Source organism: Oncorhynchus masou, chromosome 1 (assembly GCF_036934945.1).
Source record: "Oncorhynchus masou masou isolate Uvic2021 chromosome 1, UVic_Omas_1.1, whole genome shotgun sequence".
NCBI lineage: Eukaryota > Metazoa > Chordata > Actinopteri > Salmoniformes > Salmonidae > Oncorhynchus > Oncorhynchus masou.
In genome coordinates, this window is record NC_088212.1 from 80,842,003 (window position 1) to 80,866,399 (window position 24,397).

The following is a 24,397-nucleotide window of genomic DNA, read 5'->3' on the forward strand; positions in this document are numbered from 1 at the left end:
GTCAGTTTGTATCAGTTTGGTGTCAGAATGATATCAAATTGACTGATGGACGGTGACTTGCAGGTGACTCTTGTCCATTAGCAATATGTTTAAGCGGTGAGGTACCATCACCAAAAGCGACATTCTGAAATCAACCCTAACGAACGATGGAGAGGTACCAGTATCACTGCCCAGCCATCCCGAGGTCATCGGGCCAGTCAATTTGGCATTCCTGCATGATTTTTATGGCATGACAAATTGGTGATGGTGACTGCCCAGTTAACCATATGGCAAATGCACAGTGACTTTGAAAGAGTGAGAAAAATCACCAAATGGACATTCTGGAATCAACCCAAACGAGTGATGGAGAGGTACCAGAATCACTGCCAAGCCATCCCGAGTTCATCGGGCCAGTCAATTTGGCATTCCTGCACAAATTTTCAGTGACTTTGCAAAAGTCAGAAAACATTTGCAATATGTTTTAACAGTGAGGTACCATCACCAAAAGCGACATTCTGAAATCAACCCAAACGAGCGATGGAGAGGTACCAAAATCACTGCCCAGCCATCCCTATGTCATCGGGCCAGTCAATTTGGCATTCCTGCATGATTTTTATGGCATGACAAATTGGTGATGGTGACTGCCCAGTTAACCATATGGCAAATGCACAGTGACTTTGCAAAAGTGAGAAAACATGACCAAATGGACATTCTGAAATCAACCCTAACGAGTGATGGAGAGGTACCAGAATCACTGCCAAGCCATCCCGAGTTCATCGGGCCATTCAATTTGGCATTCCTGCACAAATTTTCAGTGACTTTGCAAAAGTAAGGAACATTTGCAATATGTTTTAACAGTGAGGTACCATCACCAAAAGCGACATTCTGAAATCAACCCAAACGAGCCATGGAGAGGTACCAGTATCACTGCCCAGACATCCCTATGTCATCGGGCCAGTCAATTTGGCATTCCTGCATGATTTTTATGGCATGACAAATTGGTGATGGTGACTGCCCAGTTAACCATATGGCAAATGCACAGTGACTTTGCAAAAGTGAGAAAACATGACCAAATGGACATTCTGAAATCAACACAAACAATGGCATCACCATAGTGTCCAGACTATGCCGAGTCCAACGAGGTGCCCGCTTGACCGTAGCTCGCTCGGTCTGAGCGCGGCGACCATGAGAAAAATAGGCCCAATATGAAGCCTTCACCAGTACGTCATTTGATTTTGGGTGACAGCGGCGGAACCGTTAGGTTTAGAAAGACAATTCAACCACAGGACTGTTCCTAAGGTCCTCCTGATCTGTCCAAGCCTATCCTTGACCGTGTGACATTAACCCTTCACAGTCAAAAGAAGGTGTTTACATAAAAACAGTGTTCATTGACTTCTCTCCCCATAGGAATATATTGGCTGCTCCACTAAATACAACCTGGAGTCTATATGGGTTATGAATGTTGTATGAACCTGTCTTTGGTACCAGTCCATCAGACCACTATAAGGTCTACCTGTGTCGATTCTAAGCTTCCTGGACCAACCGGAAGTGGTCCAAATCGCCCTAAAAGTGTATACCCATACACTGCCTGCAATTTGATGGACATAGTGCATTGAACCCTGTGTAAATCAGTCAGTTTTCATGGTAAAGACTTAAAACTCAGGATTCTCTAATGGAATAGCCCAATGAGGATGTATGTTGAGTTACAGCTTCCTGTGCCAACCGGAAGTGCCATAATTGGTGTCTCATGGGCTGTTTGGAGGGGTTAAAAATATCAGATCTTTCCAAAACTTCATATATATGATTAGGCAACCCCCATGAACTGTAAATCAGTCATTTTTCCCATAAAAATTCAAAGGAAAACTAAATCACACAGATACACAACATGGATGGAGGGACGTATCATTGGGGTGCGTAGAGACTGACAGTGCCTCCAATAGTTAGCTTTGAATGATATCAAATTGACTGATGGACAGTGACTTGCAGGTGACTCTTGTCCATTAGCAATATGTTTAAGCGGTGAGGTACCATCACCAAAAGCGACATTCTGAAATCAACCCAAACGAGCAATGGAGAGGTACCAGTATCACTGCCCAGCCATCCCGAGGTCATCGGGCCAGTCAATTTGGCATTCCTGCATGATTTTTATAGCATGACAAATTGGTGATGGTGACTGCCCAGTTAACCATATGGCAACTGCACAGTGACTTTGAAAGAGTGAGAAAAATCACCAAATGGACATTCTGGAATCAACCCTAACGAGCGATGGAGAGGTACCAGAATCACTGCCAAGCCATCCCGACTTCATCGGGCCAGTCAATTTGGCATTCCTGCAAAAATTTTCAGTGACTTTGAAAAAGTAAGGAACATTTGCAATATGTTTTAACAGTGAGGTACCATCACCAAAAGCGACATTCTGAAATCAACCCAAACGAGCCATGGAGAGGTACCAGTATCACTGCCCAGCCATCCCGAGGTCATCGGGCCAGTCAATTTGGCATTCCTGCAAAAATTTTCAGTGACTTTGCAAAAGTAAGGAACATTTGCAATATGTTTTAACAGTGAGGTACCATCACCAAAAGCGACATTCTGAAATCAACCCAAACGAGCCATGGAGAGGTACCAGTATCACTGCCCAGCCATCCCGAGGTCATCGGGCCAGTCAATTTGGCATTCCTGCAAAAATTTTCAGTGACTTTGCAAAAGTAAGGAACATTTGCAATATGTTTTAACAGTGAGGTACCATCACCAAAAGCGACATTCTGAAATCAACCCAAACGAGCCATGGAGAGGTACCAGTATCACTGCCCAGCCATCCCGAGGTCATCGGGCCAGTCAATTTGGCATTCCTGCAAAAATTTTCAGTGACTTTGCAAAAGTAAGGAACATTTGCAATATGTTTTAACAGTGAGGTACCATCACCAAAAGCGACATTCTGAAATCAACCCAAACGAGCCATGGAGAGGTATCAGTATCACTGCCCAGCCATCCCGAGGTCATCGGGCCAGTCAATTTGGCATTCCTGCAAAAATTTTCAGTGACTTTGCAAAAGTAAGGAACATTTGCAATATGTTTTAACAGTGAGGTACCATCACCAAAAGCGACATTCTGAAATCAACCCAAACGAGCCATGGAGAGGTACCAGTATCACTGCCCAGCCATCCCGAGGTCATCGGGCCAGTCAATTTGGCATTCCTGCGTGATTTTTACAGCATGACAAATTGGTAATGGTGACTGCCCAGTTAACCATATGGCAAATGCACAGTGACTTTGAAAGAGTGAGAAAAATCACCAAATGGACATTCTGGAATCGACCCTAACGAGTGATGGAGAGGTACCAGAATCACTGCCAAGCCATCCCGACTTCATCGGGCCAGTCAATTTGGCATTCCTGCAAAAATTTTCAGTGACTTTGCAAAAGTAAGGAACATTTGCAATATGTTTTAACAGTGAGGTACCATCACCAAAAGCGACATTCTGAAATCAACCCAAACGAGCGATGGAGAGGTACCAAAATCACTGCCCAGCCATCCTGAGGTCATCGGGCCAGTCAATTTGGCATTCCTGCATGATTTTTATGGCATGACAAATTGGTGATGGTGACTGCCCAGTTAACCATATGGCAAATGCACAGTGACTTTGAAAGAGTGAGAAAAATCACCAAATGGACATTCTGAAATCAGCCCAAACGAGCGATGGAGAGGTACCAGTATCACTGCCCAGCCATCCCGAGGTCATCGGGCCAGTCAATTTGGCATTCCTGCAAGAATTTTTTGTGACTTTGCAAAAGTAAGGAACATTTGCAATATGTTTAAGCGGTGAGTTACCATCACCAAAAGCGACATTCTGAAATCAACCCAAACGAGCGATGGAGAGGTACCAAAATCACTGCCCAGCCATCCCTATGTCATCGGGCCAGTCATTTTGGCATTCCTGCATGATTTTTATGGCATGACAAATTGGTGATGGTGACTGCCCAGTTAACCATATGGCAAATGCACAGTGACTTTGCAAAAGTGAGAAAACATGACCAAATGGACATTCTGAAATCAACACAAACAATGGCATCACCATAGAGTCCAGACTGTGCCGAGTCCAACGAGGCGCCCCGCTTGACCGTAGCTCGCTCGGTCTGAGCGCGGCGACCATGAGAAAAATAGGCCCAATATGAAGCCTTCACCAGTACGTCATTTGATTTTGGGTGACAGCGGCGGAACCGTTAGGTTTAGAAAGACAATTCAACCACAGGACTGTTCCTAAGGTCCTCCTGATCTGTCCAAGCCTATCCTTGACCGTGTGACATTAACCCTTCACAGTCAAAAGAAGGTGTTTACATAAAAACAGTGTTCATTGACTTCTCTCCCCATAGGAATATATTGGCTGCTCCACTAAATACAACCTGGAGTCTATATGGGTTATGAATGTTGTATGAACCTGTCTTTGGTACCAGTCCATCAGACCACTATAAGGTCTACCTGTGTCGATTCTAAGCTTCCTGGACCAACCGGAAGTGGTCCAAATCGCCCTAAAAGTGTGTACCCATACACTGCCTGCAATTTGATGGACATAGTGCATTGAACCCTGTGTAAATCAGTCAGTTTTCATGGTAAAGACTTAAAACTCAGGATTCTCTAATGGAATACCCCAGTGAGGATGTATGTTGAGTTACAGCTTCCTGTGCCAACCGGAAGTGCCATAATTGGTGTCTCAGGGGCTGTTTGGAGGGGTTAAAAAAATCAGATCTTTCCACAACTTCATATATATGATTAGGCAACCCCCATGAACTGTAAATCAGTCATTTTTCCCATAAAAATTCAAAGGAAAACTAAATCACACAGATACACAACATGGATGGAGGGACGTATCATTGGGGTGCGTAGAGACTGACAGTGCCTCCAATAGTTAGCTTTGAATGATATCAAATTGACTGATGGACGGTGACTTGCAGGTGACTCTTGTCCATTAGCAATATGTTTAAGCGGTGAGGTACCATCACCAAAAGCGACATTCTGAAATCAACCCAAACGAGCGATGGAGAGGTACCAGAATCACTGCCCAGCCATCCCGAGTTCATCGGGCCAGTCAATTTGGCATTCCTGCATGATTTTTATGGCATGACAAATTGGTGATGGTGAATGCCCAGTTAACCATATGGCAAATGCACAGTGACTTTGCAAAAGTGAGAAAACATAAACAAATGGACATGATGAAATCAACACCACGAGTGATTGAAAGGAACAACAATCACTGCCCGGCCATCCCGAGTTCATCAGGCCAGTCAATTTTGCATTTCTGAAGGATTTTTGAGCATGTCAAATTTCTTATGACATTTGGCCCCCACAAAACATATGCCTTATGCACAAGCAAAAAAAAAAAAAAAAACATTATAATAATAAAATATGACTAAAGTATGTTGATACAGTTCTTATACGTGTGTAACTGACACAAAATTCGAAAAAATTTCGAAAAACGGTCCAGAAAGCACTTTTTTAGGGGTGTGTGAAGTTTTTTATGAAATTTAATAATTTTTGACTTTTGACTTCTGACTTCCTATGAAATCATATTGCAGATGGAGAAAACACATGCAATATGCGCAAGTAAAAAAAAAAAAAAAAAATTATGATAATAAAATATGACTAAAGTATGTTGATACAGTTCTTATACGTGTGTAACTGACACAAAATGCGAAAAAATTTCGAAAAACGGTCCAGAAAGCACTTTTTTAGGGGTGTGTGAAGTTTTTTATGAAATTTAAGAATTTTTGACTTTTGACTTCTGACTTCCTATGAAATCATATTGCAAATGGACAAAACATATGCAATATGCGCAAGTAAAAAAATTAAAAAAATTATGTTAATAAAATTGGACAAAAGTATTTTCATACAGTTCTTATACATGTGTAATTGTCAAAAAAAGCGAAAGAATTTCGAAAAACGGTCCAGAAAGCACTTTTTTAAGGGGTGATACGTTTTTTTCAAAAAATTCGTTTTTTCAAAATTTGGCTTTTGGATGTTGACTTGGAGTCCAATACCAATATGAAAAACCATGGTGGAGTGCAATCGCCACCTGTTGGATTTTTGAAGTGTTACAACTGGCAATACCCATATGGCAATAGAAGTAAACTTTGCATGAATCAACGCCGCTTTGGGTGGTATTGGCCAATGTGTGCATGGTTTGTCCTATGCCAATAACTTGCCATTCATTTTTGTCCACTACGGGGGTGAAATCCCTTACTAAAACAAAGACAAAAACAAAGGAACTAAGGTCAGAACGTGACAGCTTTATTGTCTAAGCAAACAACCTAATCCTGTGTTTTGGCTTCAGTAATTTGTGTCTTGGTTGTGCCAGGAGTGTTGCTCCTCCAGTAGTATAGTATTTGCTACATAGTGGGAATGTAGACACCTGCAGTGCTCACTGTCAAAACGTTTGGAAAAGGTTACAAATGAAACGAGAAACGCTTTTATCCAGCATGATAGCAGAAAGTAATGAGATGATGAAGTGCTTTTAAAAATGAAAAAAAGAGACATTTCAGTTATGTGAATAGTGAGAATAGAGGGAGGGCTGAGAGGGTGAATGATCTATCTATGCAGCTGTACCACTGTCTGTCTGATACGGAGCCAGCTGCATTTAAAGCACAATGTAGAGCCATGTTGACTCCAATGCTTCCCACAGTTGTGTCAAGTTGGCTTGATGTCCTATGGGTGATGGACCATTGTTGATACACACCGGAAACTGTTGAAAAATCCAGCGGCGTTGCAGTTCTTGACACACTCAAACCAGTGCTACCTACTACCATACCCAATTCAAAGGCACTTAATTATGTTGTCTTTCCCATTGGCACATACACAGGCCATATCTCAATAAGGCTTAAAAATCCTTATTTAACCTATCTCTTCTCTTCCCCTTCATCAACACTGATCAAAGTGGATTTAACAGGTGACATCAGTAAGGGATCATAGCTTTCACCTGGTCAGTTTATGTCATGGAAAGAGCAGGTGTTTTCTGTTTTGTACACTCAGGGTATAATGCCCTGGTCAAAAGTAGTGCACTACATAGGGAATAGGGTGCCATTTGGGATGCCGACAGGGTTTGACTATCAGCTGCATCCAATCCTCTCACTGTGTTTATGATAGTGAGCCAGATGTCTGTGAAGTGCAGTCAGAGAGAGAGAGTGATCATCTGTAGTGCCTATGTGGTCTCTGGTGCTCTTTTAATGGCAGTGTCCACTGACCGAGATCAATGTCAACACGAACACCATCTGCAAATACATACACTTTTTCATTGCACCAAAGAAAACAACTGATGGACAACAATACAGATAAAAACACATTTAAAACATCTGATAGACAACAATACAGATAAAAACACATTTAAAACATCTGATAGACAACAATACAGATAAAAACACATTTAAAACATCTGATAGACAACAATACAGATAAAAACACATTTAAAACATCTGATAGACAACAATACAGATAAAAACACATATAAAATAACTGTGTGCAGGTGTGGTCGGAAGCCCAAAGACTGACATGAAAACCACACCACCAAAATAATATATACAACACATAAGTAAGAAAATTTAAAAGGTTTGTTAAAACAGATAACAAAACTAATTATAAACTTATTATTTGAGCAGTAATCACACAAAAAATAAAATACTAATGTTTAAATGTGTGTGAGAGTTAGGCTTTATGGAGGAGATTACGGAGTAGTTTGGTTCATCAGGCTGACCTCCAGTCTTCGCTTGGAGTTATTGAGGGATGATGATGTTTTGGCAATGTAAGAATTCCAGAGTATGGTACCTCTGTATAGAGAATGGTACCTCTGTATAGAGATAGAGAATTGACTATGTGAGGTGTGGCAGTGGGTAGGGTGAAGGTTATCACAGTGTCTTGTGTTATATAGATGGATTTCAGAATGAACCTGGAAGAATCCATTGAAGGGTTTAGTTAAACTGTCTGGGAAGTACTTGTAGATGAAAGTGCATAATTGGCGTACATTAATGTTGTAAATAGACAAGATATTGAGTTTCTTAAACAAAGGTGCAGATGGTTCCAGGTAATTAGAGGAGGTTGCTAGTTTATGTCTGCTCTAGAGGAGATCTGCATAGAGGAGATCTGCATGGAGGAATGGGCCAAAATACCAGCAACAGTGTGTGAAAACCTTGTGACTTACAGAAAACGTTTGACCTCTGTCATTGCCAACCAAGGGTATATAACAAAGTATTGAGAGAAACTTTTGTTATTGACCAAATACTTATTTTCCACCATAATTTGCAAATAAATTCATTAAAAATCCTACAATGTGATTTTCATAATTTTTTTCTCATTTTGTCTGTCATAGTTGAAGTGTACAGGCCTCTCTCATCTTTTTAAGTGGAAGAACTTGCACAATTGGTGGCTGACTAAATACTTTTTTGCCCCACTGTATATATACACACTATCATTCAAACGTTTGGGGTCACTTAGAAATGTCCTTGTTTTTGAAAGAATATCAATTTTTTTGTCCCTTAAAATAACATCACATTGATCAGAGATACAGTGTAGACATTGTTAATGTTGTAAATGATTATTGTAGCTGGAAACGGCAGATTTTTAATGGAATATCTACATAGGCGTACTAAGGTCCATTATCAGCAACCATCACTCCTGTTCCAATGGCATGTTGTGTTAGCTAATACAAGTTTATAATTTTAAAAGGCTAATTGATCATTAGAAAACCCTTTTGCAATTATGTTAGCACATGTGAAATCTGTTGTGCTGATTAATTAAAGAAGCAATAAAACTGGCCTTCTTTAGACTAGTTGAGTGTCTGGAGCATGTGAGTTCGATTACCGGCTCGAAATGGCCAGAAACAAAGAACTTTCTTCTGAAACTCGTCAGTCTATTCTTATTCTGAGAAATGAAGGCTTTTCCATGCGAGAAATTGCCAAGAAACTGAAGATCTCGTACAACGCTGTGTACTACTACTTCATAGCCCATCTTAATATTTTCTTTTTATTAGACAGCCTGAGATATGGCTTTTTCTTTGCAACTCTGCCTAGAAGGCCAGCATCCTGGAGTCGCCTCTTCACTGTTGACGTTGAGACTGGTGTTTTGCGGATCCCCAGATTTATAGAGGCGGATAACTTTGGCAATTTTCTAATCTCTAGGAGCAATACCAGTTTGCATAGATTTGGTGTGATAGAGGCTCAGTAATCCAGAAAAACACTGATTTCACCAAAGAGGCACCCATCTCATCATGACCCGCTGCTGAGTTCTTTAAGCTACCAATTACCTCCATTACATCGGGAGGATCATGCTGAAGCATAGAAGGGAAATGTGTCACGTTCTGACCTTAGTTCTTTTGTTATGTCTTTGCTTTAGTATGGTCAGGGCATGAGTTGGGTGGGTTGTCTATGTAAGTTTTTTGCTATTTCTGTGTTTGGCCTGGTATGGTACTCAGAGGCAGCTGTCAACCATTGTCCCTGATTGAGAACCATATTAAGGGAGCCTGTTTTCTATTGTGTTTCGTGGGTGATTGTTTTCTGTTGTGTGTCTTTTCGGTTGTTTCTCTTTGGTATTTTTGTTATTTCCGTGTTCTTTTTAATAAATATTGACACATACCACGCTGCACCTTGGTCCTCCTCTTCTCCTTCATACGATGACCGTTACAGAGTCACCCACCACCAAAGGACCAAGCAGCGTGGTAAGGAGCAGCGCTATCTGGAGGAGGTTACAACATGGGACGAAATAGAGAGGTGGTCGATCGACCCAGGGAGAGTGCCCGGAGCCCGCCTGGGATTCTCTGGAACAATGTGAGGGATACCGTAGAATGGAGTTGGCACGGCGGTCAAAGAAGCCCGAGAGGCAGCCCCAAAAATGTATTGGGGGGGTGGCACACGGGGAGTGTGGCTAAGTCAGGTAGGAGACCTGAGCCAACTCCCCGTGCTTACCGTGGAGAGAGGTGGACTGGGCAGGCACTGTGTTATGCTGTGAGGTGCGCAGGCATAGCCCGGTGCAGTACATAGCAGCGACTCGTATCGCCCGGGCTAGAGTGGGCATCGAGCCAGGTGACATGAAGCCAGCTCAGCGCATCTGGTCTCCAGTGCGTCTCCTCGGGCCGGGGTACATGGCACCAGCCCTATGCATGGTGTCCCCGGTTCGCCAGCACAGCCCAGTGCGGGCTATTCCACCTCGCCGCACTGGCCTGGCTACGGGGAGCATTCAGCCAGGTAGGGTTGAGCCGCCCGTCAGTCAGGACCGTCAGTCAGGAGCTGCCAGAGCTGCCCATCAGTCAGGAGCTGCCAGAGCTGCCCGTTAGTCAGGAGCTGCCGGAGCCGCCTGTCAGTCCTGAGCTGCTGGGCCGCCCGTCAGTCCTGAGCTGCCGGAGCCGCCCGTCAGCCAGGAGCTGCCGGAGCCGCCCGTCAGTCAGGAGCTCCCAGAGCTGCCCATCAGTCAGGACCATCAGTCAGGAGCTGCCAGGGCCGCCCGTCAATCCTGAGCTGCCGGAGCCGCCCGTCAGTCCTGAGCTGCTGGAGCCGCCCGTCAGTCAGGAGCTGCCAGAGCCGCCCGTCAGTCAGAAGCTGCCGGAGCCGCCCGTCAGTCAGGAGTTGCCAGAGCCGCCCGTCAATCCTGAGCTGCCGGGGCTGCCCGTCAGTCAGGAGCTGCCGGAGCCGCCCACCAGTCAGGACCGTCAGTCAGGAGCTGCCGGAGCCACCCGTCAGTCAGGAGCTTCCGGAGCCGCCGGAGTCTCCCGTCCATTCGGGACCCGTGGCTAGGGTCCCCAGTCTGAGGTCGGTGGCGAGGGTCGCCACTCTAAAGAGCCACGGAGGCGTGCTAAGAGGCGGGCAGGGACTATGGTGGAATGGGGTCCACGACCTTAGTTCTTTTGTTATGTCTTTGTTTTAGTATGGTCAGGGCGTGAGTTGGGTGGGTTGTCTATGTTAGTTTTTCTATGATTTGCTATTTCTGTGTTTGGCCTGTAATCCAGCTTTCTTAATTGTCTTTGACAGAGGAACCCACATTCACAAAAAAAAATCATTAAATTGACATGAAATAACATTATGATCACTATAGGTCTTATTTCCAACAATACATTGAGATGAGATCATTGTAGAAGCTTCTTTCTTTCTTTCTTTTCATTTGGTTGATGAATTTCCAAGTTGACTTATTATTTCAGGATTCTTGGAATTTCTTAGTAAAATGTCTTCCTTCTTGATGCACTCTCTTTGTGTGTGCGTGCGTGTGTTTCACGAGCATTCTTTTGTGTGCTTTTGTGTGCTTTTGTTTGAAGCTTCAGAAGCCATTAGTTTCTGTGGATAATTAGGTAGGTTCCTAAAGAAAATGTTGGCTTGGAAATAATGGCCGCTCTGACCACAGACATTTAACTCTGTTGCAAAACGTGATTGAATTGTCCCTCATTTCAGTAAGTCACAACAATGAAACGTCTCCTGTCATAGAGATGTCACCGAGCCAGCCCCCCACTGACAAATTCTACATATTATTATACATCCTGCTACGGGACAAAGCCATCTGACCTCTTGTGAAATGCTATGTCCTCATTGATATTAGCCTTTGTACATAGGAGAGTGGCGTGTGTGTTTGTGCGTGGTTTCTGTACGCGTGTTTGTATGTTTGTGTGTGGTTTCTGTGCGTCTGTGTTTGTGTATGTTTGTGTGTGGTTTCTGTGTGTTTGTGTATGTTTGTGTGTGGTTTGTGTTTGTGGTTTCTGTACATCTGTGTTTGTGTGTGGTTTCTATGTGGGTGTGTGTGTTTGTGTGTGGTTTCTGTGCGTGTGTGTGTTTGTGTGTGGTTTCTGTGCATGTGTGTGTTTGTGTGGTTTCTGTGTGTTTGTGTGTGGTTTCTGTGCATGTATGTTTGTGTGTGGTTTCTGTGCGTCTGTGTTTGTGTGGTTTCTGTGTGTTTGTGTGGTTTCTGTGTGTTTGTGTGGTTTCTGTGTGTTTGTGTATGTTTGTGTGTGGTTTCCATGTGTGGTTTCTGTGCATCTGTGTTTGTGTGTGGATTCTATGTGGGTGTGTGTGTTTGTGTCTGGTTTCTGTGCGTGTGTGTGTTTGTGTGGTTTCTGTGTGTTTGTGTGTGGTTTCTGTGCATGTATGTTTGTGTGTGCTTTTTGTGCATGTATGTTTGTGTGTGGTTTTCGTGCGTCTGTGTTTGTGTGTGGTTTCTGTGCGTTTGTGTGTGTTTGTATGTGGTTTTTGTGCGTGTGTGGTTTCTCTGTGTGTGTGTTTGTGTGTGGTTTCTGTGTGTTTGTGTGTGGTTTCTGTGCATGTATGTTTGTGTGTGGTTTTTGTGTGTCTGTGTTTGTGTGTGGTTTCTGTGCGTTTGTGTGTGGTTTCTGTGCATGTGTGTGTTTGTGTGTGGTTTCTGTGTGTGTGTGGTTTCTCTGTGTGTGTGTTTGTGTGTGCTTTCTGTGTGTGTGTGTGTTTGTGTGTGGTTTCTGTGCGTGTGTGTGTTTGTGTTTGTGTGGTTTCTGTGCGTGTTTGTTTGTGGTTTCTGTGTGTATGTGTTTGGGTGTGGTTTCTGTGCTTGTGTTCGTTTTATCCAACTGACTTTTAGCTCTCTGATGTCTGGGCTCTGACTGATTGAGTTAAGATGTCTAATCAATCAATCGATGAATCAATCAGTCATACAACATGACATGTCCTCTCTTCTCTGACTGCGTGTTGTTGTTGTTAATGAAGATGTTCTATCTATCCTTTTCAATAAACTACAAATATGAGATGAATGGGACTGATGTTGATCATGTTGTTGTCTCTCTTCCCCCCCAGTGTTCTGAGCAATGAGTACGGTCCAGAGTGCTACGAGCTGCACGTCTCAGTGAAGGACTACTGCTTCGCCAGAGAGGACCGTATCATCGGCATGGCGGTGCTCCAGCTCAGAGACCTGGCCGACCAGGGGAGCTGCTGTGCCTGCTACCCCCTGGTGAAGAGCATCTCGATGGACGACACCGGACTCACCATCATGAGGATACTCTCTCAAAGGACCAACGACGAAGTGGCCAAAGAGTTTTGTCGTCTCAAGACCGACGTACGCTCTTCAGAGGAGGTGGCCTCCTAGTATGGAGATGTGAGGGAGGAAGGGATGGAATGAATGGATGGTTGGTATGAATGCATGGAAGGAAAGAGAGGAGGGGAAGAGCGGGAGGGAGGCAAGCGGAAGGAAGGAAGGAAGGAAGGAAGGAAGGAAGGAAGGAAGGAAGGAAGGAAGGAAGGAAGGAAGGAAGGAAGGAAGGAAGGAAGGAAGGAAGGAAGGAAGGAAGGAAGGAAGGAAGGAAGGAAGGAAGGAAGGACGACAGTTGAGGAGTTGTGTTGTCTGTTTTTGTGCATGTGCGTAAAACATCTGTTGGAATGTTCATTTTAAACTACAGTATGTACCAGTGTTTACTTACCGTATGCTCAATATTAAGTACTATATTCTACGAGTTCTGTTAACGAGACATGAAATACCTTTTTGTAAAACATTTAGATTTGTTCCGATAAAGTGCCAAACCAGAGGAAAAAAAGTACAACAAAACAAACAACAAAAGATAATAGTGATGAATTATGGTGATACTTAATGTCTGATGAAAATTTTGCTTGATTATTTGGTTCAGTGTAAAATCATTCTCTCAAAAAAACGGTGGCGTTTTAATCATTAAAAATCGTCCATTTGCACCCTCGTTTTGTTACTCGTCCCCTCACACAGCACTTGTTGTGCATGTCCCGTTTACAACCATGTCTCTTCCATCATCTCACAGTGACCACAGGGTCGGGGTCCATGTACCCTGGCCCTAAAACTCTTTGTATTTAAGCCGAAACCTGAAAAGAGACCATTTTTTTAACGGCGATGACTGCTATGTAAACCTTCATAGGTGTTTGTAATTTTATAACCATGACAACAACGAAAAGCCTCCAGTGCTGTCAGTCTACACAGAAAGGGTGGATCCTATTTTCTCTTTCTTTTTGCCTGTAATCTTTCCGTTCGGCCATCGGCTTCCAGCCTTTCTGTACGACCACTGTGAACACGAGCTTTGGAAGGCAAGCCTAGATAACATTGGTGACGGTTTGATATTGTTGTTTCATATTTATTAAGATAACTTTGTTCCTGAGAAACTGCCAAAGTTATATAAAAATGTTTGTACAAAAGCAATCCATTACATGTATGAAAAATATATATGTACATGTGAACTATTTAGTTTTACAATGCTAAACATCTGGTTGTTGATGGGCGGTTCTAGAACTATTTTTTTTAGTTTGTGTGAAGCTTTGAGAGTCACAAAATGTTACTTTACACATGAGTTGAATTCAGCTTCTGCCATTTGGTTTATTTTTCTTCATAAAGGAAAGAGTCTAACATTGGGTAAATATGCAACATTCCTATGTATTGCACTGATGGCGAATTGTATGTCATGTAAATATATTTAGTGAGAAATTGTACAAAACAACCGTCTCCTTTATTTCCAACACATTGTTCAAAGTGTTTTGTTGTTGTTTAGTGATCTGATAGATTCATTCAGTGATATAATCCTATATGCTGTAGCCTCTATATACAGTATCTATTGCCAGAAGAAATTTCACGTCTCAAATGGAATGACAGAGTAATGTACCGTATGGCCCACAGAGATCCTATAAATCACTAGAGTTCTACTTCATTCTATTGTATGAACCTTCCCACATAAAGATGCAATCTGTAACTTCATTGTCCCCTGTGGCCCTGGGCTCAAATGAAACCCACCCAGGAATCAACTCTAACCTTTCCTAGCCCTCTCCTGGGGGTCCACCAGACAGTGCTCATTTTCGCGCTAGCCCTGACGTTCCAAGGCTGAGAATACTTTAACACGAATCAGTAGAGGACATTTTCAATGCCCCTTTTGAAGCTCAGAGTCAGAATGAAATTACTCACAGGTCCTGTTCAGGCTGGGTGTGTCGAAAAAAGGAAGTCATTTAATTGATTCTAACCAGCGAATCAAGGTGCGTGTCCTTATGGGCCCTGGTCAAAAGTTGTGCACTATATTGTAAATATGGTGCCATTTGAGAAGTTAACCAACAGAGAACACCCACCATGGGCTAGCTAGAGGCAGCTAGCTAGCTAATCTTAGCTCTTTGCTCATTCTCCAGAACAATCGTGTTATTGTGGACAGCTGAAAGGCTTCAATAGACAGACCAGTCTTTAATTAGTCTATTCAAAGGGCATTTCAGGAATTTGGAACTGTAAGGTTCTATCTGCAAAAAGATGATTCTGAGATAACTGGCTTTGAAGTTTCAAACCCTCATTGGTTTGAATGGTGTCTGACATGTCTATATTGTATTATTTTGAATTTAACAACATTAATTGGGGTAATTTGATACTACTATATAGGTAGGGAACATTGAACAGAACAACGCTATGTCAATAACTACAATTAGTCAAAAATGTCAGATAGACCCTTATAGCCTCAAGGTCTCAAATTATCAATGTCATCTTATTGTCTACATCCCAAACAGCACCCTATATTGTGCACTTATTTTGACCATAGCCAATAGAGCTATATATTCCCTATAGGGAATAGGGTGTCGTTTGGGATTCAGACTTGTTTTTGTTTTACAGTGAAGGGGGCCTGGCTGGCTGCTGGGAGAGCTATTTATAATTCTGCTGTTGGATCCATGGTGTCATCAGAGATCAATTCATTAATCTCTCTCTCTCTCTCTCTCTCTCTCTCTCTCAGCACACAAGCTGGGATGTCTGAGCTAGTCTCATAGAGGCTCAGCCTGAAGCATTTGAAGCTAGCTAATGCTTCCTGTTGGGCAATGTGTGTCTCAAATTGCACCCTATTCCCTACATAGTGCCACGAGTCCTGGTCAAAGTAGTGCACTAAATAGTTTGTAATTTGGGACACGAGCCTAGTCTATATCGGCGCAGACGCACGTCACAAACAGTATGGGTGCCTTGTGTAGATATTCTCACCCCAACGGTGTAACTCTGTAATGTAGAATAATGTCAACAGAAACAGACAGAAGAGGAATGTTAACCCTATCAGTCCCAAAACACCAGCAAATATCTTTCATTTATCTGCATGTCGAGCCCTTATATTTAGCCTCACAATGAAGTGTTTTAACATTTTCTTTTCAGGACAACCAGGGCTACAAACGTACAACACAAAACAATTTGACAATAACAGTTGCATTCATGAGTTTTTTGACAAAAAGCAATTTAAAAAAGGTCATCCACAGCAGGAAACTGATGAAAATGTATTTATATGAATGCTGTACTGTAAGTACAGAAATTATTTGCTCAGTGGGAAATGAATATCCAACGAGTCAGTGACAACTGTGTGGCGTTGTGACAGCAACTATGTGAGCTTAAAGTGTTATAATCAAATTCAATCAAATTGAGTCCCTAACCAACAATCCAGTTTAAAAAAATACAGATAAGAATAAGAGATAAAAGTAACAAGTAATTAAAGAGCAGCAGTGAAATAACAATAGCGAGACTATATACAGGGGGGTATTGATACAGAGTCAATGTGCGGGAGGCACCGGTTATTTGAGGTAGTATGAACCTGTAGGTAGAGTTATTAAAGAGACTATGCATAGATCACAACAGAGAGCAGCAGTGGTGTAAAGAGGGGATGGGGCGCACTGCAAATAGTCTGGGCAGCCATTTGACTAGATGTTCAGTCATATGGCTTGGGGTAGAAGCTGTTTAGAAGCCTCTTGGACCTAGACTTGGTGCTCCGGTACCGCTTGCTGTGTGGGAGCAGGGTGGCTGGGGTCTTTGACAATTTGTAGGGTGTTCCTCTGACACCGCCTGGTATTGAGGTCCTGGATGGCAGGAAGCTTGGCCCCGGTGATGTCCTGGGCCATTTGCACTACCCTCTGTAGTGCCTTGCGGTCAGAGGCCGAGCAGTTGCCATACCAGGCAGTGATGCAACCAGTCAGGATGCTCTTGATGGTGCAGCTGTAGAACCTTTTGAGGATCTGAGGACCCATGCCAAATCTCCTGAGTGTGAATCGGTTTTGTCGTGCCCTCTTCACGACTGTCTTGGTGTGCTTGGACCATGTTAGTTTGTTGGTGATGTGGACACCAAGGAACTTGAAACTCTCAACCTGCTCTTCTGCAGCCCCGTCGATGACAATGGGGGCGTGCTCTGTCCTCTTTTTCCTGTAGTCCACAATCATCCTTGTAGTCCACAATCATCTATAGACACTATGTTCTTGAATTTCCTATGAAGTTCTATGTAAAAGAACCCCTTACGTTCTACCTACTCTTGTGTAGCTTGTGAGCATCATAAAGCAAAATGTGCGTGATTGTGAGCTTTTCATAGATAGCTTTTAATCGGTTGTAGCGCAAACCATTCACACTCTATAGACATTTTTGTAATCCTAGGGGCACCTTCATTATCCGCCCTTGTCTCACAAACACCACTGTTGCTCATCCGCAGCTAATCACACAGACTTGGTACCAGCGGATGCAGAAGAAATAGACTAATCCAATGGTACAACCCAGAAGTCTGGAGCTCAAACACAATGTTTAAAAGGGGTTAGAAGTCCAAATTGTGCCGGCGTTGCGGCGGGACTCATTGGGTTAATGCTATACTGGATTGTATGTAGCTGACAAGCGATGATCCAAAGACTAAGGGCTGGATTCAATCACTTCTGCCTTAACCTGCAATAACCCAAAACTGCACTGCAGTTAAAAAAATATATATTAAGGGGGTGTAGGAAGTGTAACTGCATTGGAGCGTTATACCTATTTCGCCTTTATGCCTAATTCGGACACAGTATAATTGACGGTGTAACAGTGTAGTGTCTTGATGGTGAAGGTGGTAGTATAATTGATGGTGTAACAGTGTAGTGTCTTGATGGTGAAGGTGGTAGTATAATTGATGGTGTAACAGTGTAGTGTCTTGATGGTGAAGGTGGTAGTATAATTGATGGTGTAACAGTGTAGTGTCTTGATGGTGAAGGTGGTAGTATAATTGATGGTGTAACAGTGTAGTGTCTTGATGGTGAAGGTGGTAGTATAATTGATGGGGTGATGTAGTGTGAATATAGAGTTATATTATTTATTCATGCTCTGACTGCAGGTGCTCGTAAAAATAATGTTTTCGAGGTTAAACCAAGGACGTGTCATATTCATTTTATCCTCTACTATCACATTCAAATAACAGCACTCTCTGGTTTGCGTTCCAACTGTCACCGTATTCCCTATAGGGCTCGGTCAAAAGAAATGCACTATATATGGAAGTGTGTCATATGGGATGCAACCTCCGTCTCCTCTATGACTGGAATTGATTGCCAAAAATCGAATGAAAACAACCATTGACACGTTAGCTACCTCTCTACCATCCAGTATTACTAAAATATGGTTTAGAATCTACTGACGAGATTTAGTTGATCTATTCAATGATTCTCAAACTCCAGATATCAAATTCGACCCTATTCCCCATACGTACATATAAAGTTGCCACATAGTGTCATTTGAGATACAGTCTCTGTGTGAGTCCCAGATGGCAACCTCTTCTTTATACACTACAGTAAGTGTACAAAACATTAGGATCCCCTTCCCGTGTGTATCAGGAATGGTCCACCACCCAAAGGACATCTAGCCAACTTGACACAACTGTGGGAAGCATTGGAGTCAACATGGGCCAGCACCCATGTGGAACACTTTCGACACCTTGTAGAGTCCATGTCCGATGAACTGAGGCTGTTCTGAGGGCAAAAGGGGGTTCAACTCAATATTAGGATGGTGTTCCTACTGCTTGGCATACTCGGTGTGTAGTGCCCTACTTTTGACCAGAGTAGTGTACTGTAAAGGGAATAGGGTGTAATTTGAGATGCAATCTTAGTCAATATGGGTTTGACTGCATGCAGCCCTCAAACAGAATCCAAGGAGCGTTGCCATGGAAACCGAGGTCCGAGCACCGCACCACCGGGAGATTATACGCCTTGCAGATTCTTAAGGGAGCATCCTCATTATATGCATTAAATATAAACAGTATGCTTCACAGGAGGCTGGTGAGGGGAGGACAATTCATAATGACTAATGGAGTGAATGGATTGATATCAAACTATGTGTTTGATATCACCAGCCACCTGTGGTATGCATTCTATATAATTACATATCCAGATACAGTAAGTATGATTATTAAACCTTCATCAGTATTTATAACATTAGCCGTTTAGTTCTAATAGATCGATATCCGTAGTCAGGGAAAGCCGGGGGCTAGAAAACCAATCTGGCATTTCTAACACCGGCCCATTATTGTCCTTGAGGCCGTCATTATTAGCCAAATAATGATCGTTCTGCACAGAAACCCTCCCCTCTGACCTTCTGCATTGGGTTTTGAGAAGGAGGTGAGGAGAGAGGTGAGAGGACATGAGGGGTATGCTATTGAGATTCTCCCAAGGAGAGAGAGGAAGGGAAGGAGGAGAGAATGGGTGAATATAATATATATGACTACATAAAATCATTCAGAGGCATGCAAACACACACATTACTGTGTGAGTTTCATATAGCTGGTGTCTACACATGGTAGAGCTATAATGAGCATGACATTCAGTATTCCCTCTGTCTTTTAAAATCATACTTTTGCAAATGTATTAATCAGCTTTTTATGAATCATGGTGGCTAACCCAAATGGTACCCTATTCCCTATATAGTGCAGTACTTTCGACCTATGGGCCTTTGTCAAAAGTAATGCACTAAATAGGGAATAATGTGCCATTTGGGACTTTGCACTGCAGAGTTTCACTAATTAATATGTTAACAAGGATCTGACTGCACAACATAACCCCTGACCCTGCTAAGACCAGAGAGGGAGAGGGAGAGGAAGAGGGAGAGGGAGAGGGAGAGGGAGAGGAGAGGACTAACCTGACTCATCAGTAGCACTTATATGAAGCAAAAAACTCACCAACCTTCACTTTGTGAACCCTCTCATTAACATAATGACACCATAGCTACAGTGGTGTGATGCCTGGGATGCTCCGGATGATTCTCAATTTACATGGGCTGTGCCCCAAATGGCACCCGATTCAAAACATATTTCACTACTTTTGACCAGAGCCAATTGGAGCACAGACATATTGTTTATTACAGTATACAGTTTAGACAACTCACGCCTTCTCACAGGACCCTTGCAAGTGGGCCAAAACTGGTTGCAATGATGGCGTTATAACGTACTTTATAACATTATGATCAGGTTGTATACTGGTTGCATAAGGACATTATGTATATTTAGTTGTTGGGATTTCTACTAAGCTATATGGAATTGTTTTAAAGTCATACCAAGGATCATTTTGCTTTTTTATTTAGAATTTTAAAACCCTTTGAAGTAAAAAAAAAAAATACACACTACCATTCAAAAGTTTGGGGTCACTTAGAAATGTCCTTTTTTTTAAAGAAAATAAAAAAAATTGTCTATTAAAATAACATCAAATTGATCAGAAATAGAGTGTAGACATTGTTAAGGTTGTAAAGTACTATTGTAGCTGGAAACTGCAGTTTTTTTACAGAATATCTACATAGACGTACAGAGGCCCATTATCAGCAACCATCACTCCTATGTTCCAATGGCACGTTGTGTTAGCTAATCCAAGTTTATCATTTTAAAAGGCTAATTGATAATTAGATAACTCTTTTGCAATTATGTTAGCACATGTGAAAACTGTTGTGCTGATTAAAGAAGCAATAAAACTGGCCTTCTTTTGACTAGTTGAGTATCTGGAGCATCAGCATTTGTGGGATGTAAAGAGGTGACTCTGGGATGCTGCTCCTCTATCCACTGTCTGTGTTCTTTTGCCCAGCTGAATCTTTTATTTTTATTGGCCAAACTGATATATGGCTTTTTCTTTGCAACTCTGCCTAGAAGGCCAGCATCCCGGAGTTGCCTCTTCACTGTTGACGTTAAGACTGGTGTTTTGCGGATACTATTTAATGAAGCTGCCAGTTGAGGACTTGTGAGGCGTCTGCTTCTCAAACTAGACACTCTAATGTACTTGTCCTCTTGCTCAGTTGTGCACCTGGGCCTCCCACTCCTCTTTCTATTCTGGTCAGAGCCAGTTTGCGCTGTTCTGTGAAGGGAGTAGTACACAGCTGTCATGACTGTCCTGACCAGGTCAGGTTACAGGAGACCACAACCCTACATATTATCTCTCAACCCCAACAGAGGAGGAGAGATCTAGGGGTCTGAAGATGTGGGGGGTTTTATGACCCCTCACGCCCCTGGTAAATCTCAGGCCACAGACAAATTCCTTTGTCCTGTTACTATGGAGAACCAGCCTCATAACATGAAATAAAGGGACTTTGGAACAATTCTTTCCGTCAGCCACAATGGTGGTCATGACGATAGATGGAACATGAAAATGTATGTCATTTTTGTTTTTTTATTAAAGGTTAGTCGATGACGTTGTTATGAAAACATTGTAACGTGAAGAGTTTTCCTCGTATATGTTTGATGTTTATACATTGTACGTTGTATGGACAATATCCAAATCAAAGAGAAAGTTTTGGGGAAGAATGAATGTTAAGTTAGTTGTCTAAAATTGGAATTGAATCAAATCTAGACCTTGCCTCATTAACTTCTTGAAACTCCCCAACCCGGATCCGGGTTTGTGACTAAAGCCTCAGGCTCATTAGCATAACGCAACGTTAACGATTTCTGAAAATCGCAAATAAAATTAAAATAATGCGTTTGCTCTCAAGCTTAGCCTTTTCTTAACAACACTGTCATCTCAGATTTTCAAAATATGCTTTTGAACCATAGAAATTGACTAATTTGTGTAAGAGTATGCAAAGCTAGCATAGCATTTTGTGTAGCATGTAGCACGCAACATTTTCACAAAAACCAGATAACCAAATAAATAAAATCATTTACCTTTGAAGAGCTTCTGATGTTTTCAATGAGGAGAGTCTCAGTCACATACCAAATGCGCAGTGTTTCCTGAAAGCGTCTGTGTGTAGGAGAAATCGTTCCGTTTTCTACATTGCGTCTGGCTACCGAAACGAACCGAAAATGCAGTCACCTACAACGTGAAACTTTTTCCGGATTAACTACATAATATCGACCGAAACATGGCAAACGTTGTTTGGAATCAATCCTCAAGGTGTTTTTTCACATATCTCTTCATTGACATGCAGTTCGTGGAAGCTTGCTTTCCTCTCTGTGTCCCATGGAAAAATACTGGCAGGTGACTTTGCGCACCAATTTCGGCGCAGGACACCGGGCGGACACGTGGTAAATATGGTCTGTTATGGTCAATCTTCCAATGATCTGCCCACAAATACGTCACAATGCTGCAGACACCTTGGGGAAACGACAGAAAGGGCAGGCTCGTTCCTCTTGCGTTCACAGCCATATAAGGAGATAATGAAAAACAGAGCCTCAAAAATCCTTGTCATTTCCTGGATGCCATCTCATCTTGGTTTTGCCTGAAGCTCACGTTTTAGGGCACGCACAGAGAAGATCTTTGTATTTCTGGACACGTCAGAGTGTTTTCTTTCGAACGGTAGCAATTATATGCATAGTCGAGCATCTTTTTGTGACAAAATATCTTGTTTAAAACGGGAACGTTTTTCATCCAAAAATGAAATTGCGCCCCCAGAGCATCAACAGGTTAACCTGGTATGCCCAGAGAATTGCCCGAAAAGTGGTTATGCCCACTTCTGACCAAAGGGTATAAAACCTGTGAGTAAAGAATTCACAGAGAAGACTACGTGACCCAAGCTGCAGCCAAGGTCTAAAAAGTCAACGAACCCAGAATGCAACGCAAGTTTGAAGACAAATAAATAATTTTCTACCCAAGCTACAGATGAGTAACTGTGTCTAAGCAGGTGAATTCAAGTCGAACCACCTAGCCTCCATCTCCCATCGAATCGTGGTATCTAAAGGGTTTCATTCCTATGCTGTGAGCTCTGAGCTACAGAGCTGTCTGTCCTCAGAAGACCCATTCCAGAGCAAAGGGTGAGGGAACAGACTCCTAAGCCAAAAGGACGATCAGAGAGGTGCGCCGGAGTAGTGCGTCATCGAGCAGCCTGAACTGTCCATGCAGAGAATCCTCAGAGATCATCCCCACGTAATTACATCATTATTTCTGACCCATAAGAGCGGCAGTTTGGGGCAAGGCTCGGGTTAGAAAAGCATAGCTGACAAATTCACCCAAATGTATATTTCTCTCATGTACTTTCTTTTTTCTCTCCCTCTCTTTGAAATCCCCAATTTGGGTAACGCGCCATAGTGTCTTGGCCCGTTATACTAAGTTCTAATCAATAGCCTATAATGTGTTTTGTCTATGTGTATCTTTTATCATAATTTTAGCTTTTTAGTAAATAAATATTCAACTAAGATTGGTGTGGTACGAACTCATTGGTGAGACCCGGGTCCGTGCAGATTCACAGGCTTTACAATGTTCAGAACAAGATTGGTAGAGGTAACTGGTTAATTAGCGGCTGTTGTAAAATCGATATTCTGATATTCTTTGAGTTAATTTGGGAAATAGAAACTCAATAAAAACTAGTTTTCCCATGGTGCCCCAGGTTAATGAGTTAATAATTGCTTGATTCAGTTAATCACGCCATTAGAAACTTGTAATCATTCGATGAGCAACGGTCGTCACATTAACTAATACAACGTCACGACACAGTGTTGTACAAGATCTTCAGTTTCTTGGCAATTTCTCACATGGAATAGCCTTAATTTCTCTGAACAAGAATAAACTGACGAGTTTCAGAAGAAAGTTCTTTGTTTCTGGCCATTTTGAGCCTGTAATCGAACCCACAAATGCCGATATTCCAGATACTCGTCTAAAGAAGGACAGTTTTATTGCTTCTTTAATCAGAACAACGGTTTACAGCTACAATAGTAATTTACAACATTAACAATGTCTACACTGTATTTCTGATCAATTTGATGTTATTTTAATGGACAAAAAATGTGATTGTCTTTCAAAAACAAGGACATTTCTAAGTGACCCCAAACTTTTGAACGGTAGTGTATATAAAACAATTATTTGATTAAGGAATGTATTTACCCTTACTGCTATTAGCCCACACAAACGCATTGAATAACAGATTCACTACATGGAACAACAGATAGTCCACCCCAAAAAAGGATGTTTGTGCTGAAGTGTCTGTCCTATATCTGAGAGATATAAGAAAGATCAGGAAACATTCGGGTTCTTTTTAACCTCTATTTAAGGCCTTATTTTTGGCACTTAACAGTCTCCATATAATTCCATAACTGTTTTCATCTGGTACCGGGGGACCTTCAGACAAGTCTTGTGAGTCCTGTGCTCATCCCAGAGCAAAACAACCGACATCCATGAGAGTCTCATACAAGTCTCATACTAGTTTGTTGGAAGAATATTTTGTGAGAAGACCGATTTTCAGAATGTCTCATGATCTGACAAACATCACTCTAGCTCTGTCACCTTTCAAAGCAGATTCTGAAGTGC

General features: G+C 42.3%; 1 protein-coding gene across 1 annotated transcript in view; it reads left to right on the plus strand.

The window, feature by feature from the left end:
* LOC135551546 (protein unc-13 homolog C-like) overlaps window positions 1-14,403 on the plus strand; it is a 284,691-nt gene extending 270,288 nt beyond the window's left edge. Inside the window, exon 33 of the mRNA XM_064982756.1 lies at window positions 12,755-14,403. Within this exon, the coding sequence (XP_064838828.1) occupies window positions 12,755-13,043 (289 nt within the window). The 3' untranslated portion in view covers window positions 13,044-14,403. The remainder of the gene's footprint in view (window positions 1-12,754) is intronic.
* The last annotated feature ends 9,994 nt before the right edge of the window (window positions 14,404-24,397 follow it).